The 18,720-nt window shown below is 40.4% G+C and overlaps 1 protein-coding gene across 1 annotated transcript; it reads right to left on the bottom strand.

Annotated features, from left to right (window-relative positions):
* Positions 1-240: 240 nt before the first annotated feature.
* On the bottom strand, positions 241-2,532 carry LOC123743872 (leishmanolysin-like peptidase 2). Its single transcript, XM_045722582.1, has 8 exons — positions 2,259-2,532; positions 1,763-1,946; positions 1,518-1,587; positions 1,295-1,385; positions 1,027-1,131; positions 780-911; positions 549-682; positions 241-376 (listed from the first exon to the last, which is right to left on the bottom strand). The coding sequence occupies exons 1-8, from the start codon at positions 2,397-2,399 to the stop codon at positions 241-243; spliced, it is 993 nt and encodes a 330-aa protein (XP_045578538.1). The 5' UTR covers positions 2,400-2,532.
* Positions 2,533-18,720: the final 16,188 nt, after the last annotated feature.

Genomic DNA, 18,720 nt, shown 5'->3' on the forward strand with positions numbered 1-18,720 from the left:
TGTACTGTTCAACACTTAATGAATAGTCGATTTCCCCCTCTGATAAATAATGTACAAACACCACCTACTTGATTAAGTAACAATTTATACCAGTGAACAAGACTGTGCCATAATGGACACCCAGTTTCCATCAGCAGTTATTTGACTCACTTTGGGTCGAGTGCAACTGCAGAACACTGGGGGCCTCAGGGGCAGCATGAACCCTGACTCTGGAGGAGCGGTACCTCCTGTAGGCCACCATCAGGGCAGCCAGGAGACAGACAGAAGCACTGGAGCCAACGTGGAGTCTGTACTGACCCCTGGTTCTGCACAAGTAGGGCCAGGGTCAAAGGTCAGGCTCGGGTCAGGGATTGTGTTCTGATGTAACAGGGGATCGCTGAGGGAGAGAAGACAAGAAAATAAACACTTTATTTATACTGATAAATAAATGACGTATTGCTCTCTGAGAAAGTGAAAGACCACTTAAAACTTGATAAAATAACAAAATGACACGTTCATATTGTGCCATACCAAAGATACTGAAATACTTCCTACTCAGCCATACTCACTTCTCAGTAGTCACTGTGCCTGTAGTAGAGGCAGCTGGAGAGTGGGGGTCCTGGTTGTCGATGGAGAGACCAATGTCAGGGTAATAACACAACCTCTTGTCAGGACAGAACACTAAACCCTTGTATCCTGTCACCTGGATGAATTAATGAATGAATGAATGTGAAATAATGTCATATCATGGTAGAATCTAATGGCCAAAATGGCAAAATCGGTGAATGCTCAAAAGTTACCTGAATGGTGCTTCCTACTGGGCAGTCCAACCAGTCAGAGCCCGACACCAGTATCTGATAGCGGTTCAGCCCAGTACACCTGTGTCTATAACAACGCCCCACCACGGAGTCACTGACAGACAGGGAGACGTTCTGACAGAAAGAGGAGATGGAGAGAAAATAAAATAAAATGGGTAGGTGTCACTTTCATACACTTTTTTCACAAATATATGTGGTGTGAGTCCACATAAAATACACACACACTGACCTCTCTGCTCAGGTTAGAGAAGAAGCATCGGCTGTCTATGCGGTACAACTCTCCACTCCACTCTGTTTCAGTCTCTCTCTCGTTCTCCTCTTTCCAGCACTCACTCTTAAGAAAACACAGAGAGAGAGGAGTAAAGGAAGAGGAGGGAGAAGTTTAAATAGAGCGAGAAGGTGAAGCTTGAGGAAGAGTGTTTGAAATACTGTTTTGTCATGGAGAACAGAGTTCAGGGAAACGGTCAAACTGAAGTGAATAAGAGCAGAAGACCCACCATTAGAGGTTTGTAAATGCGGCATCCGTCCAGGTGAGGGTCAGTCTGGCACTCCCCCTTGTGGCGGTGAAGATAATGACACCCTAAACCACTAATGGTAGAACACAAGTCAAACAGAGAATGAGGTAGAGGAACTGGACAGCTTTAGACAACGTTGGAGAATGGGATTTATTTTTTATTGTATGGTTAAGTGTGGGATATTCAAATAAAATAATAACACTACCTGCCCGTGCAGAAAAATGAGGAGGAGTTGTCATGGCAGGTGGACAGTAATCCAAACATTGCTCCCTCACCTACGAAAGATATACAAACAATAAATCACTATGGCCATTAATCAGGTACACACAGAATCACTCATACCACACGATATTCCTCTCTTACACTCTTTATCAATGACATATATTCTTTCTAACCCCCTTATCTGTTTGGTTCAGTTATATCCGTCTCAATGGACAGGCCGTCCCTCACCCTTTCCCCACACCAGGCTCTGTGCTCGGCTGTGGTTGACAGAGTACCAGCCCGTGTCCTGTAGGGCGGCCAGGGTGACCGGGTCGACACGCACCACAGCTGGATCCCCCAGGGCTGCAGCCATGATGGAACCCTGTAGCACCCTGGACTCCCAGTGAGAGGACAGACCACTGTAACCTACATCCTGGGAGATGGGGAGAGGAGAGGAGTGGAGAAAGAGAGAGAGAGAGAGAGAGAGAGAGGGAGGGGCAGAGTGTGTGTTAAAGAGCAGGGGAGAGAAAGAGAGAGATTGAGAGAGATAAGTGTGAGAAAGGAGTTATGGGTAACGAGGTAGAGAGAGAAAGGTAAAGCACAATATAAGACCACACAAACATATTAGGAACGACTCTGATATGAATAAAGTGTGAGAGTCCGGTATTCCATGAGTGTGACTACAGCGCCTATATTTCTGCACTACTATATAACATGTGTTAATGGCTAATGGCCCGGTCCGTACCAGGTTCTCCAGTGGTCCTCCCAGCTCAGGGTCAGTGGATAACAGGTGGTCCTGCAGGGCTCTGATCACTGATTGGGTGTAGATCCTGACCTGACCCGTCTCATCTGTGTTAGTCACCTGACCCCAGGGGGAGCATCCCATCCCAGCTACACAACACGACAACACAGAATCACATAACCACACAACACAACCGAGTATAACTCAACCACACAACACAACCGAGTATAACTCAACCACACAACACAATACGACAACACAGAATCACATAACCACACAACACAACCGAGTATAACTCAACCACACAACACAATACGACAACACAGAATCACATAACCACACAACACAACCGAGTATAACTCAACCACACAACACAATACGACAACACAGAAAAACATAACCACACAACAACCGCACAACACAACCGAGTATAACTCAACCGCACAACACAACCGAGTATAACTCAACCACACAACACAACCGAGTATAACTCAACCACACAACCACACAACACAACCGAGTATAACTCAACCACACAACACAACCGAGTATAACTCAACCGCACAACACAACCGAGTATAACTCAACCGCACAACACAACCGAGTATAACTCAACCACACAACACAACCGAGTATAACTCAACCACACAACCACACAACACAACCGAGTATAACTCAACCGCACAACACAACCGAGTATAACTCAACCACACAACACAGAATCACATAACCACACAACACAACCGAGTATAACTCAACCGCACAACACAACCGAGTATAACTCAACCGCACAACACAACCGAGTATAACTCAACCACACAACACAACCGAGTATAACTCTTTTTCTCCTCCAACCGCTTTCATTGGATTTCTCAAGATTCTAAAGCGCCCCGTTGTGACGTCATCACGTCCAACTGACATTCTATTTAAGCGAAATCATGCAACTTTTGACACAAATCAGCTAATAACTCAACTTTGCAACCACTTAGACAACATATTTCAAGCTTACCAGCTTCGTCTACTTCTCTGCTACACAAATCTGGCGTTTTGACCACTAACACTATTACATACCACAACTGTACAACTTCTAACAGCAACCACACAACGGCTTACCATATCTAGTGACAACAACCACACAACTTCTGACCACAACTACTGAACCACATAACTTCTGACCACATCTAGTATCCACAACCACACAATTAGATACCACAGCCGCACAACTTCTGACAACAACCACACAACTGCTTACCATATCTAGTGACAACAACCACACCATTTGTATTTTTTTTATTTCACCTTTATTTAACAAGGTAGCCCAGTTGAGAACAAGTTCTCATTTACAACTGTGACCTGGCCAAGATAAAGCAAAGCAGTGCGACACAAACAACAACACAGAGTTACACATGGAATAAACAAACGTACAGTCAATAACACAATAGACAAAAATCTATATACAGTGTGTGCAAATAAGGTAAGATTAGGGAGGTATGGCAATAAATAGTGGCGAAGTAATTACAATTTAGTAATTAAACACTGGAGTGATAGATGTGCAGAAGATGAATGTGCAAGTAGAGATACTGTGGTGCAAAGGAGCAAAAAAGAATAATAACAATATGGGGATGAGGTAGTTGGATGGGCTATTTACAGATGGGCTATGTACAGGTGCAATAATCTGTGAGCTGCTCTGACAGCTGATGCTTAAAGTTAGTGAGGGAGATATGAGTCTCCAGCTTCAGTGATTTTTGCAATTCGTTCCAGTCATTGGCAGCAGAGAACTGGAAGGAAAGGCGGCCAAAGTAGGAATTGGCTTTGGGGGTGACCAGTGAAATATACATGCTGGAGCGCGTGCTGCTACGGGTGGGTGCTGCTATGGTGACCAGTGAGCTGAGATAAGGCAGGGCTTTACGTAGCAAAGACTTATAGATGGCCTGGAGCCAGTGGGTTTGGTGACGAATATGAAGCGAGGGCCAGCATACGAGAGCATACAGGTCGCAGTGGTCAGAAGTTTACATACACCTTAGCCAAATACATTTAAACTCAGTTTTTCACAATTCCTGACATTTAATCCTTGTAAAAATTCCCTGTTTTAGGTCAGTTAGGATCACCACTTTATTTTAAGAATGTGAAATGTCAGAATAATAGTAGAGAGACTTATTTATTTCAGATTTTCTTTCTTTCATCACATTCCCAGTGGGTCAGAAGTTCACATACACTCAATTAGTATTTGGTAGCATTGCCTTTAAATTGTTTAACTTGGGTCAAATGTTTCAGGTAGCCTTCCACAAGCTTCCCACAATAAGTTCCTCCTGACAGAGCTGGTGTAACTGAGTCAGGTTTGTAGTCCTCCTTGCTCGCACATGCTTTTTCAGTTCTGCCCACACATTTTCTATAGGATTGAGGTCAAGGCTTTGTGATGGCCACTCCAATACCTTGACTTTGTTGTCCTTAAGCCATTTGCCACAACTTTGGAAGTATGCTTGGGGTCATTGTCCATTTGGAAGACCCATTTGCAACCAAGCTTTAACTTCCTGACTGATGTCTTCAGATGTTGCTTCAATATATCCACATCATTTTCCTACCTCATGATGCCATCTATTTTGTGAAGTGCACTTGTCCTTCCTGCAGCAAAGCACCCCCACAACATGATGCTGCCACCCCCGTGCTTCACGGTTGGGATGGTGTTCTTCCGCTTGCAAGCCTCCCCCTTTTTCCTCCAAACATAACGATGGTCATTATGGCCAAACAGTTCTATTTTTGTTTCATCAGACCAGAGGACATTTCTCCAAAAAGTATGATCTTTGTCCCCATGTGCAGTTGCAAACCGTAGAATGGATTTTTTATGGCGGTTTTGGAGCAGTGGCTTCTTCCTTGCTGAGCGCCTTTCAGATTATGTCGATGTAGGACTCGTTTTACTGTGGATATAGATACTTTTGTACTTGTTTCCTCCAGAATCTTCACAAGGTCCTTTCCTGTTGTTCTGGGATTGATTTGCACTTTTCTCACCAAAGTACGTTCATCTCTAGGTGACAGAACGCGCCTCCTTCCTGAGCAGTATGACGGCTGCGTGGTTCCATGGTGTTTATACTTGCGTACTATTGTTTGTACAGATGAACGTGGTAGGCCTTGAAATACATCCACAGGTACACCTCCAGTTGACTCAAATGATGTCAATTAGCCTATCGGAAGCTTCTAAAGCCATGACATCATTTTCTGGATTTTTCCAAGCTGTTTAAAAGCACAGTCAACTTAGTGTATGTAAACTTCTGACCCACTGGAATTGTGATACAGTGAATTATAAGTGAAATAATCTGTCTAAACAATTGTTGGAAAAATCACTTGTGTCATGCACAATGTAGGTGTCCTAACAAACTTGCCAAAACTATAGTTTGTTAACAAGAAATTTGTGGAGTGGTTGAAAAACTAGTTTTAATGACTCCAACATAAGTGTATGTAAACTTCCGACTTCAACTGTATATTCTCTCCAATTGCAATACTATTCTCTGTGATTCCACAATGATTATTTTCTTTAATTCCTCTTTCATTTTCTGCCATTCCTCTTTTATTATCCTCAGTTTGTAACGTGGGTCGTATAAAGGGGACCAAGGTGCAGCGTGTATAGTGCTCATAGTCACTTTTATTATGAAGACACTAGAACAAAACAACAAAACGACCGACAACAGTTCCGTCAGGTGAACATACACTAAACAGAAAACAACTACCCACAAAACCCAGGAAGAAAAACCCCTACTTAAATATGATCTCGAATCAGAGGCAACGAGGTTCAGCTGCCTCCAATTAGAGATCAACCCAAACAATCCCAACATAGAAATAGAAAAACTGGAACTAAAACATAGAAATATAAAACATAGAAAACCCCAAAACATAGAAAACCCCAAAACACCCCCTGTCATGCCCTGACCAACTCTACTATAGAAAATTACATCTTACTAGGGTCAGGACGTGACACAGTTCTTCTATTTTCTTCCATTCTTCTTCCGTACACTTTAATTCCTCCTCTTTTTTTCTTAGTTCATCCGGAGCATGTGCTTAGAATTACAGAGGGAAATGCATACATAAGTTTGACTGTAATTGGTCAAAAAGAGTTTAGATGAAGGAAGCATAGTTCAGTTTAGCCAAGCAGAAGGAACATTTAGGGCCACAAATCTGAAGGGACTGAACAGGAGCTGTTGAATTCAGGATAATTGAAGACATATAGGAGGATCCTTTAAGATGTGTGCTACAGTACGGGATGACTGTATGACAGAATGTTATCGCTCCAATGCAGCTGTTTCTTTCTCAATATCAAATCATTTCTGGGTAACAATTAAGTACCTTAGAGTGATTGTTTTAAATTAAAATGGTAATAAAATAAACATAAGTTGTTTCTTAGTGAAAAGCAATTTCTCAAGCAAGAATTTTGCTAAGACTGTCTGAGAATGGTCTGAGTGAGGGACATAATTGGAGAAGCCTAATGGGAGGAAAATGTAACCTGAAAACGAGCTGTTATTGGCAAAGAGGAGGGCAAACTTTCTTTATTATTGGCCTATTGTCCAAAACCCCACCCATGCAAAACAAGCTAAAATTTCAGGCGGTATTTTCAAACAGCTCTTACATAATTTTCACAATTTCACAGTATTATTCCAACCTAATAGTGTGGAAATATACAGTGCATTCAGAAAGTATTCAGACCCCTTGACTTTTTCCATATTTTGTTACAGTACAGACTTAATGTAAAATTGATTAAATTCATTTAATTCCTCATAAATCTACACACAATACCCCATAATGGCAAAGCGGGAATAGGTTCTTAATTTTTTTTGCAAATGTATTACAATAAACAAATATAATACCTTATTTACATTAGTATTTAAACTCTTTGCTATGAGTTTGGAAATTGAGCTCAGGTGCATCCTGTTTCCAAAGAGCATCCTTGAGATTGTTCTACAACTTGATTGGAGTCCAATCAATTGATTAAACATGATTTGGAAAGGCACACACCTGTCTATATAAGGTCCCACAGTTGCCAGTGCATGTCAGAGCAAAAACCAAGCCATGAGGTCGAAGGAATTGTCCGTAGAGCTCTGAGACAGGATTGTGTCGAGGCACAGATCTGGGAAGAGTACAGCATTGAAGTTCCCCAAGAACACAGTGGCCACCATCATTCATAAATGACCTGAGCACTCTAGAGCAGGTTTTCATCAAGGATCTCTCTGTACTTTGCTCCGTTCATCTTTCCCTTGATCCTGACGAGTCTCCCAGTCCCTTCCGCTGAAAAACATCCCCACAGCATGATGCTGCCACCACCATGCTTCACTGTAGGGATGGTGCAAGGTTTCCTCCTGATGTCGCTTGGCATCAGAGTTTAATCTTGGTTTTATCAGACCAGAGAATCTTGTTTCTTATGGTCTGAAATGTGCCTTTTGGAAAACTCCAAGCGGCTGTCATGTACCTGTTACTGAGAAGTGGCTTCCGTCTGGCCACTCTACCATAAAGGCCTGATTGGTGGAGTGCTGCAGAGATGGTTGTCTTTCTGCAAGGTTCTCCCATCTCCACAGAGGAACTCTGGAGCTTTGTCAAAGTGACCATCAGGTTCTTGGTCACCTCCCTGACCAAGGCCCTTCTCCCCCGATTGCTCAGTTTGGCCGGGCGGCCAGCTCTAGGAAGAGTCTGGGTGGTTCCAAACTTCTTCCATTTAAGAATGATGGAGGCCACTTTGTTCTTGGGGACCTTCAATGCTGCAGAAATCTTTTGGTACCCTTTCCCAGACCTATGCCTCAACACAACCCTGTCTCGGAGCTCTATGGACAACTCCTTCGACCTCATGGCTTGGTTTTTGCTCTGACATGCACTGTGAACTGTAGGACCTTATATAGACTGATGTGTGCTTTTCCAGATCATGTCCATCAATTAAATGTACCCCAGGTGGACTCCAATCAAGTTGTAGAAACATCTCAAGGATGATAAATGGAAACAGGATGCACCTGAGCTCAATTTCAAGTCTCAGAGCAAAGGTTCTGAATACTTTTGTAAATTTCTTTTTTTTATTTTCAATAAATTCGAAGAAAGATTATGGGGTATTGTGTGTAGATTGAGGAAAATGTTTTATTTAATACATTTTAGAAAAAAGCTGTAAAGTAACAAAATGTGGAAAAAGGGGTCTGAATACTTATTATTTTAGCCCCCTTTCTACACAATTTTGTCATATCCAATTGGTAGTTAAAGTTTTGTCCTTTCCCATCGCTGGAACTCCCGTACGGACTCGGGAAAGGCGAAGGTCGAGAACTTGCATCCTCCGAAACACAACCCCGCCAAGCCGCACTACTTCTTGACACAATGCACGCTTAACCCGGAAGCCAGCCCTGCCAGTGTGTCGGGGGAAACACCGTACACTTGGCGACAGTGTCAGCGTGCATGCGCCCGGGCCCGCCACAGGAGTTGCAAGATGGGACAAGGACATCCCGGCTGGCCAAACCCTCCCCTATCCCAAACGATGCTGGGCCACTTGTGTGTCGCCTCATGGGTCTCCCGGTCACAGACTCGGAAGGCCATGTATATATATTTGACATAGAAACACTGGATTTAAGGCATTTTATTTTTTACATGTTCATTAATTATGAAATTATGAAAAATATTAACATTCCACCCATGTGGCCACTAGGTCATTTGACTGCAGGAAAGGAATGTATTATACTTTTTAGAATTTATAATGCTAATAGAGCCCTTGTATATTTATAAAAGTTAGGTAAAATATATACTTTTTCTCAGCAGGATATCAACATCAAACTCACCAATTCCAATGCCCAGTATGGATAAGATGTCCTTTGTGTGAATTTCACTTGTCTTTAATGTCTTAAATAGGCTTTTCAGGTGAAAATCAGCAGTCTTCTGATCTTGACCACAGTGACTGTGGATATAGATGTGATATCTATAGCTTCTCTTATTGCATATTATTATAGTTTAATGTATTGATTTTAGATTGTAATCATTGTGTTAAGTGGGGGACTCAATCAGAAAATGTAAATACCCAAACCTTTCCACAGCCTCTCTGAAGTCCTTAGTCATGAAGAGGACCTGCAGAACACTGTTCAAATAACACGTTGCTCATTGATTAACTAAGCCATTGTAGTCTAAATAAATAAAGAATAATTCATTATTGTAGTACTATAACTGATCCACTTCAATGTAGACCTATAATAGTTCGATCTTGAGACAGAAACGTACTTCTTGCTTACCAAATATGCGGTCAAGTCTCATTTAAAACTTCTTCACGATGCCTTTGTCACATCCTTTTTTCTTTGGATGATTTTCCTTGGAATTAATTTTTTCATGTCTGAATAATCAAAAACTGTTCTGTTACAGAGAAAACAATAAAGCCATAATCTGTTAGATTTAAATGTCTATACCCCTTAATTTGACAAAAATATATTTAGGCCTACCTTATTGTAAACACATAATAGACTAATAATAATAGTATTATTATCACAACACTATAACAATTATAACATTGTAACAACAATGATACAACTACAACAATAACAATAATAACCACATTATTAATATTACTATGACTATCAGGCTAAATCATTTATGAAATAACAATGAGAATGTCGTAATGTATCTGGGCATCCTGTTTCGAAACTTGAAGCACAAGCATTTTGCTACACTCGCATTAACATCTGCTAACCATGTTTATGTGACCAAATACATTTGATTTTATTTTATTTACTAGGCTACTTACTTGGAGTTTTAATTTTATTTACAATAATTGTTCAGACCTATTTCGATAACCCAGCCCATCACCCCGTAAAGATGCACCATAGATTCATTTTTGTACATCTGTTTCGTTTTGAGGTTACTTCTGCAGCAACACTCATTTGTGGACAGCGATATGGAAAATGTCGTCTGTAATAAAATCTAATTGTAGACCTCGCATATGGATTCAAATTCCAAATATTTGAAGATTCGCCACAACAATATGTACGCATACATGAATAACTTACTAGTAGCTTCAGCAGTGCTGAAATAAAGCCTGGAAACGGACAGCAGGCGTCTTACAACACCGATATTCCAGTATGATTACTTGACTTGATTACTCTGTTAGTTTCATGTACATTTTAGCACTGAAATAACACTCAAAAAACCGTAGCCTACCAACAACTTACCGATTTCACCGATTTTTCAGCTTCGAGAAAGAGAAGTGCGACATATTTGTTTTTCAAAATTTCAGTTTCGATTTAGATTCACCTTACCTCGCTTGAAATCTACAGTAATACGCATATGTGGACAGATGTGGCGTATTGTATACGGGCAATTGAAAAAAATAAAACAAATATTGAGAGTTGTTATTAATAATGTGTATCCAAACAGATCGTTTTAAATTAGTATTCAAATTCCTGATTCTATGATCCCCTCTCTCACACACATATACACACATATATTTTTTTAATGAAGAACAACTTTTAGGTCATATAAAATGTCTAAGGGAGATTATAGAGCATGTAGCGAATCGTCGATTAAAAAAATCATGAAAAATAAAACGATAGAAGTGTCACGTCCTGACCAGCAGAGGGAGCAGTTGTTTAGTATTTGGTCAGGACGTGGCAGAAGTTGTGTGTTGTATGTAGTTTCTAGTTGTTCTGTTTCTGTGTTAGTCTTGTGACTCCTGATCAGGAACAGCTGGATATCGTTGTTCCTGATTGGGAGTCATATATTAGGAGTGTGTTTTTCCACCTGGGGTTTGTGGGTTGTTGTTTTAGCACTGCTTTATGTTAGCCTGCTAACTGTGCATGTCGGTCTATTGTTTCTTGTGTTCATTTTATTCGAATTAAATAGAAAGATGAGCATTCGCATCCCGTCTGCGTTTTGGTCATCCATTCACCACGACAGCTGTTACAAGAAGAGGAGAATAGACATTTCCAATCTTCCTTCTGGATCCCATACAAGGAGAACAGGCATGAGTATTCCAGCTGCATGTCTGTATGGTACTCCTACTGTTCCCTAAATAAAAAGGTGAGGAGGGTAGAACACATCATAGGATAACTTCACATATCAGCATTAGTTCATTTTAATTGACTTCACATTTATTTCCCTCTCATCAAATTATACTCAATACAATTGTAGTTTCTTTGTTCAGTGTGTAAACATTAAATTGGCCAACAGTCAATTCTCAGAGTGTGTTTTTGTGTGGTAGTTTTAACTGCCTACCTGAGCTCTGGGGTACTTTCTCAGTAATTGAGTTTCAGCTGCAGCACTGTCAATAATGATCATCTCTTTTTCTGTTTTGCTCACATCAATGATAATCAGTCAGTAAGAGTGCCTGTGAGGTACTGAAGTTTGTCTTTGTTAATGTCTATGTATCTGTAAGGAACCTGTAAAGCATCAGCATGCTTCTTCCGTTCGGCTGGCGGCTAGCCGAAATTGGCTAGGCAAACCGAAATAGTGTGCTCGCATACTCCATTTGAACATGGTTTCCCAAATTCTGTTATTTTGGACGCAGTATTTCTAGCTTACTGCAGTTATATTGCACTCTAACTGCAATCTTTTTTGTAAGGGTGCACCCGGGGGGGGCCAGGACCGAGTTTGGGAAACCCTGCCTTAAAAGACCTTCACTTGAAAAACGAGAAAAAAGCAGCAATAGTGCTGTTTGTCCATTTTGAGACACACTGTAGCCTCAAAATGGTCAGAATTAATCAAAGATAACTCAAGAAATCTGTCATTAATTTTGAAGTTTTTGCTGAGGAGATCTTAGTCGCACAATTTTACATCTAACTAAGATGTATTTCTCAATAAAAAAATGTGTTCATGAAAACGATTCGTCTCTCATTGAATGACAACAAAGAAGTCTACACCCCTTCGGTGATTGGTCAACTTTGCATTTCTCACCACTGAAATCTTCACAAGCATTATTGTGTATTTCCAGCGGCAGTACAAGTTAATTTGTCCTGCACTCAAGGGCAATCAGAGGTGTGGTGTGGTCTTATCAGGAAGTGCGTAGGCTGGCTGCTCTGACTGCCAAGGAAATACAGTGTTTTGAGGAGATCATTGCAACCTTGGCTTCCCCCAAGTACTGTGAAACTAAACCTGTGAGTACCCTTTAACTGGACTGCATGCAGCTGTCACTGACATGCGTTGACAATATTACATTTTTTTTAAAGCACTGCTTACAAGGTTGCAAATGTAGTTCCTTTCCCCGCCCCCACCAGCTCCATCTTAAAGTGCCCAGGCTGCAAGTCACTGTTACTAAGACCAGACACATCCAGTTTACGAGTTCATTGCAGGAATATTTTGAAGACAAAGGCCAGACCTACCAGTTATGCTGACAATGTCATAGGCAGTGGAAAAGTCCAGGGCTGGGCTTTGACCCCTGTGGCAACACTGGCTGTTCAAACCAGAAGCTGCAGCTGCTGCGGAAATGTCCAACCGTCACCTTATCGCAGGTACAGGGGGTCATCGACTGCCCGTCTATATGTGCCTGTCCCACCTGTGGCATACTATTGGAGCATGACAAGACCAGTTATAAAAATTTTGCAAAACACTTGGGTGAACTGTTGGAATCATGGAAATAGAATGATTATTCAAATTCTATAGTTAGAATATAATAGTTGGCACTTTGAATACAGTGTTTGACATGACAACAAATGAAAATACCAGGGAGGAGTTATTGTGACGGGGTAGGAACCAAAGTGTTGACAAATGTTTCCTATGGGCAGTGGTGGAAAAAGTACCCAATTGTCATACTTGAATAAAAGTAAAGATACCTTAATAGAAAATGACTCAAGTGAAAGTCACCCAGTAAAATACTACTTTAGTAAAAGTCTAAAAGTATTTGGTTTTAAATATACTTAAGTATCAAAAGTGGAAGTATAAATCATTTCAAATTCCTTATATTAAGCAAACCAGACGGCAAAATGTTCTTGTTTTTTTAATTTACGGATAGCCAGGGGAACACTCCAACACTCAGACATAATTTACAAACAAAGCATTTATGTTTAGTGAGTCCGCCAGATCAGATACAGTAGGGATGACCAGTGATTTTCTCTTTAAGTGCGTAAATTGGAAAATATTCCGATCCTGCTAAGCATTCAAAATGTAACAAGTAATTTTGGGTATCAGGGAAAATGTATGGAGTAGAAAGTACACTATTTTTCTTTGTGTAAAAAAATATAAATCGTAAAGTACAGATACGACTGAAGTAGTACTTTAACGTATTTTAACTAAGCACTTTACACCACTGCCTAGGGGACTCTATAATCTTTGTCTACATTTCATGTTTTCTCTTAGCTACTTCATGTAGCTAACATTCTTGCTTTGCGAATTCCTCTTTTATTTTGAAGATACTGTTGTGGAATATCTTGAGTCAAATATTTGCACAGGTACCGGAACTTGTGAAATCACTTTAGACTTTATTACAAATGTAACAGAGCTGAGCCCTTCCATGGAAAAGACTAAATTCTCATATTATAGAGTCCTGCCTTTATAGTATTCTGTCTTTGCATAACGTATAGAGTCCCCTCCCTCTATATGAAAATAGCTTCCCTTGACCTTTCGCCACCATTATCTTACCATCTCAGTTCTTGCTTGTTAACGCCCACATCTGACAGCTGTGTAGGTTATAATGGTAGCAGGCCCTGGTCCTATATGTTCCATTCCTTATATAGCCATTCTGTCTCAGCTCTTCAAAGTGGACAGCCTAGATGCTGCTAATAATGGAAATGTAATCATAGTCATGAGTTTAGCTCCCACAATACTGATAAAATAACATGCAGATGTAGGTCTGGTATTTATAACTTTTTAATTTAATTTTTTCATCACTGGTATTATCAGGCTGTATAGCTAGTTATGTTTGCTCTGACTCGGTACATTTATTAGCTAGCTACCAATTAGCATTAGCGGATAACAACATTCAGGCCCAACTTACTAAGACGAACTAGCTGTTTGTGATGTAAGAAACACAAACTAATAGTGTAATTATAGAACACTAGTGGATTTATATTAAGAAGCAAAGTGAAAACAGCATCATTGTCATCAACATTGTTGCATGTGCTGCATTGATCATGCAGAGACTGAACGCAAGAGTCTCATACTGAAGGAACAACAAATGCGCTCCTTGAGTGAAGAACATGGCTATGTGGAAAGTGGCATGGAGAGGAAGAGAGCGGAGAGATATGACTCAAGTAGCGAAGTAAACTATAAAAATTGCGTATTACATTTTAACAAACCAAACATTCAAATACCATTATAGAAGGTAAAGTAAAAACTGCAGGACACTGGGGGCCTTGGGGGCAGCATGCACCCTGACTCTGGAGAAACAGTACCTCCTGTAGGCGACCGTCAGGGAAGCCAGGAGACAGACAGCAGATGTGACCCCCAGGACTGCAGCCACAGTGGGGTCGGTACTGACCCCCAGTACTGTAGGGGTCAGTAAGTTCAGGCTCGGGTCAGGGGTTGAGTTCTGATGTCATGGAATTACTGAGCAAGAGAAATGTAAATAGGGACTTAGCAATTCATGCACAATGGAGCAGCATTATATATCAATATTTTAAAAATGTTTTATTTAACTTTTATTTATCCAGTAAAAATCCCATTGAGGTCAGAAGACCTCTTTTACAAGAGAGACCTGGTATGTAGACCTCTTTATCCATCACATTTACCAATTGGGTATAGAACTGTGATTGCTCTCTGATGGAGAAAGAGTGTTTACTATTTGACCCAATGGTAGACTAGCCTGGTACCAGATCTGTTTGGGTGTTTAGCCATTTCAGGTCAGGGTTCCAAACAAATGGCATGTACTGTATGTATGGAATGTAGTACTAACTAACAGGAAGCTGGCTAAAGTGTGTATTTCACACTTATGGTAGACTTCTAAAATACTTATCCATTAACAATGTGGAAATAAGGTATTGACAGTAATTTAAGTTCATATTAAGAAAAACTCACTTCTCAGTAGTCACTGTGCCTTTAGTCGAGGCAGCTGGAGAGTGGGGGTCCTGGTTGTCGATGGAGAGACCAATGTCAGGGTAATAACACAACCTCTTGTCAGGACATGCAACTAACCCCCTGTATCCTGTCACCTGGATGGATGAATGAATGAATGAATGAATGAATGAATGAATGAATGAATGAATGAATGAATGAATGAATGAATGAATGAATGTGAAATAATGTCATATCATGGTAGAATCTAATGGCCAAAATGGCTAAATGTGTATGATCAAAGTATTTTCTCATCTCCAAGCGCATCAAACTTACTTCAATTGTGCCTCTTACTGGGCAGTCCGTCCAGTCTGAGCCACAGTCTGAGCCAGATACCTTTACTGGCCCAATCAGCACAAGATTTAGCAAATCCTTATTGGGACAATGGTTAGGGTGTTTGTCATCAATGCTGGTGAGCTGAGTTCAAGACCCACCACGCGAGTCACCCTGCTGTCATGTTCTTAGCAATATATATTAATGTCATTACATGGCAACAGTTACAACACACCAATCTAATTAAATTGAGTTTCTCCTTGATACAGTTGAAGTTGGAAGTTTACATACACTTAGGTTGGAGTCATTAAAACTAGTTTTTCAACCACTCCACAAATTTCTTGTTAACAAACTATAGTTGTGGCAAGTCGGTTAGGACATCTACTTTGTGCATGACACAAGTAATTTTTCAACAATTGTTTACAGACAGATTATTTCACTTATAATTCACTGTATCACAATTCCAGTGGGTCAGAAGTTTACATACACTAAGTTGACTGCCTTTTAAACAGCTTGGAAAATTCTAGAAAATGATGTCATGACTTTAGAAGCTTCTGATAGGCTAATTGACATCATTTGAGTCAATTGGAGGTGTACCTGTGGATGTATTTCAAGGCCTACCTTGAAACTCAGTGCCTCTTTGCTTGACATCATGGGAAAATCAATAGAAATCAGCCAAGACCTCATAAATTATAGACCTCCACAAGTCTGGTTCATCCTTGGGAGCAATTTCAAAATGCCTGAAGGTACCACGTTCATCTGTAGAAACAATAGTACGCAAGTATAAACACCAGAGGTGGGACCAAGTCATTGTTTTACAAGTCACAAGTAAGTCTCAAGTCTTAGCACTCAAGTCCCAAGTCAAGTCTCAAGTCAAGACTGACAAGTCCCAAATCAAGTCTCAGGTCCTAAACAAGTCATAATGTGTTCTTCACCAAATGTAATACCATTTCATATTTTTAAGAAGAGAAAGAGATAGCATATTAAATTTACGCAAATCATGAATGATTTTAAAAATATATACAGTGAGGGGAAAAAAGTATTTGATCCCCTGCTGATTTTGTACGTTTGCCCACTGACAAAGAAATTATCAGTCTATCATTTTAATGGTAGGTTTATTTGAACAGTGAGAGACCGAATAACAATTAAAAAAAATCCAGAAAAACGCATGTCAAAAATGTTCTAAATTGATTTGCATTTTAATGAGGGATACCGCCGTGTTCTGTCTCCTAGAGATGAACGTACTTTGGTGCGAAAAGTGCTAATCAATCCCAGAACAACAACAAAGGACCTTGTGAAGATGTTGGAGGAAACAGGTACAAAAGTATCTATATCCACAGTAAAACGTCCTACATTGACATAACCTGAAAGGCCGCTCAGCAAGGAAGAAGCCACTGCTCCAAAACCACCATATAAATGGACAATGACCCCAAGCATACTTCCAAAGTTGTGGCAAATGGCTTAAGGGCAACAAAGTCAAGGTATTGGAGTGGCCATCACAAAGCCCTGACCTCAATCCCATAGAAAATTTGTGGGCAGAACTGAAAAAGCATGTGTGAGCTAGGAGGCCTACAAACCTAACTCAGTTACACCAGCTCTGTCAGGAGGAATGGGCCAAAATTCACCCAACTTATTGTGGGAAGCTTGTGGAAGGCTACCCGAAACGTTTGACCCAAGTTAAACAATTTAAAGGCAATGCTACCAAATACTAATTGAGTGTATGTGAACTTCTGACCCACTGGGAATGTGATGATAGAAATAAAAGCTAAAATAAATAATTCTCTCTACTATTATTCTGACATTTCACATTCTTAAAATAAAGTGGTGATCCTACCTGACCTAAGACAATTTTTACTAGGATTAAACGTCAGGTATTGTGAAAAACTGAGTTTAAATGTTTTTAGCTAAGGTGTATGTATGTAAACTTCCGACTTCAGCTGTAGATGGGAGTCTGTAGGATTTTCCCTTGAGCATGAATTATGACCACATTTCCACTACCTCAAACATTGTCAGTATTTATTCATTCCATATAGCTGAGAATTCTATCAAAATCTAGACCAAACAAACGTGTCATTGACAAACTCATTTTAATTAATCAGGTGTGTTGTAACTGTTGCCAAATAATTGCATTAGCTTATATTGCTAAGAACATGAGCATAGGGTGACTCCCATAGTGGTTCTTGAACCCAACCCACCAACACCAAGGATAAACACACTAACCACTGTCCCAATAAACAATATTGCAAGTGCATGTACTTATTGGGCCAGTATAGTTAGGCCCTGTCCAGACAAAACCATAACCTCTCCTCCCTAGGCACTTATGTAGATGAAACAACTTGATAGGTGTAAGCAATTGGGTGGATGCACTTGCCTTGATAGACCGTTCCAATGCACTTGATAGACCGTTAAAAATGAACCTTCACCCAGTCTCTCAGACAGTTTTATAGAGTTGCGGTCAATCTCCCAGTAGTCAACAAACTGTGGATGGAGGCGCAAGACGGAAATGCAAGATCAAACAGATTATCAGCACATCAGACCCCAATTTGAGTCACCTAAAATGCTAATGTGTTAGCGTCATAGTTTTTGTGGAAATAGGTTTTATTTGTTCGTTTTTTATGTATCCGGCAGTTGACCAAAATAACTTCTCTGAGGAATCTCCAGTAGAAGGCACCATTGAAGTTAGTTTGATAAGCTTGGAAATGAGACAATATTTTTAGCAAACACATTTTAACTTTGGAACAGTCTATTTAGAAGAAGAGTTCTTCCCTCCATATAAAAACGTCAGGTCTTGTTAAGAGCATGACCATCACCCCGTTCATGAACACCAGGAACGGCAACATCATCCACTCTTGCCATCTCTGCCTGGGGTTACTGGATAAATTCCAGCTGTGAATGTTGATGACAAGAAAGCAAAAGCATAAAATGATGTATCGGGCAGCTGCTGTAGCCTAGATCGCCATACCGACTAAAGAACACGTTTTCATTCTATATTCATTATTTCTCATTAGAGATGTAATGAATTGTATTTTCACCGGCAAGTACAGTATCAGTCTCATCAGTATCATGTGTGGTTAAAGGGGCAATCCGCAGTTGAAACAATAACAAAGTGGTGTCCCCGGGGGGGCTGGAGAAATGTAACCACTCTCAAATTCATAGATAGAGCTATGGATGCAAGGTCTGATTAACCACGATATCAAAACGATATGTTTAAGCATGT

This window comes from Salmo salar, chromosome ssa07, assembly GCF_905237065.1.
Source record: "Salmo salar chromosome ssa07, Ssal_v3.1, whole genome shotgun sequence".
NCBI classification, from domain to species: Eukaryota; Metazoa; Chordata; class Actinopteri; order Salmoniformes; family Salmonidae; genus Salmo; species Salmo salar.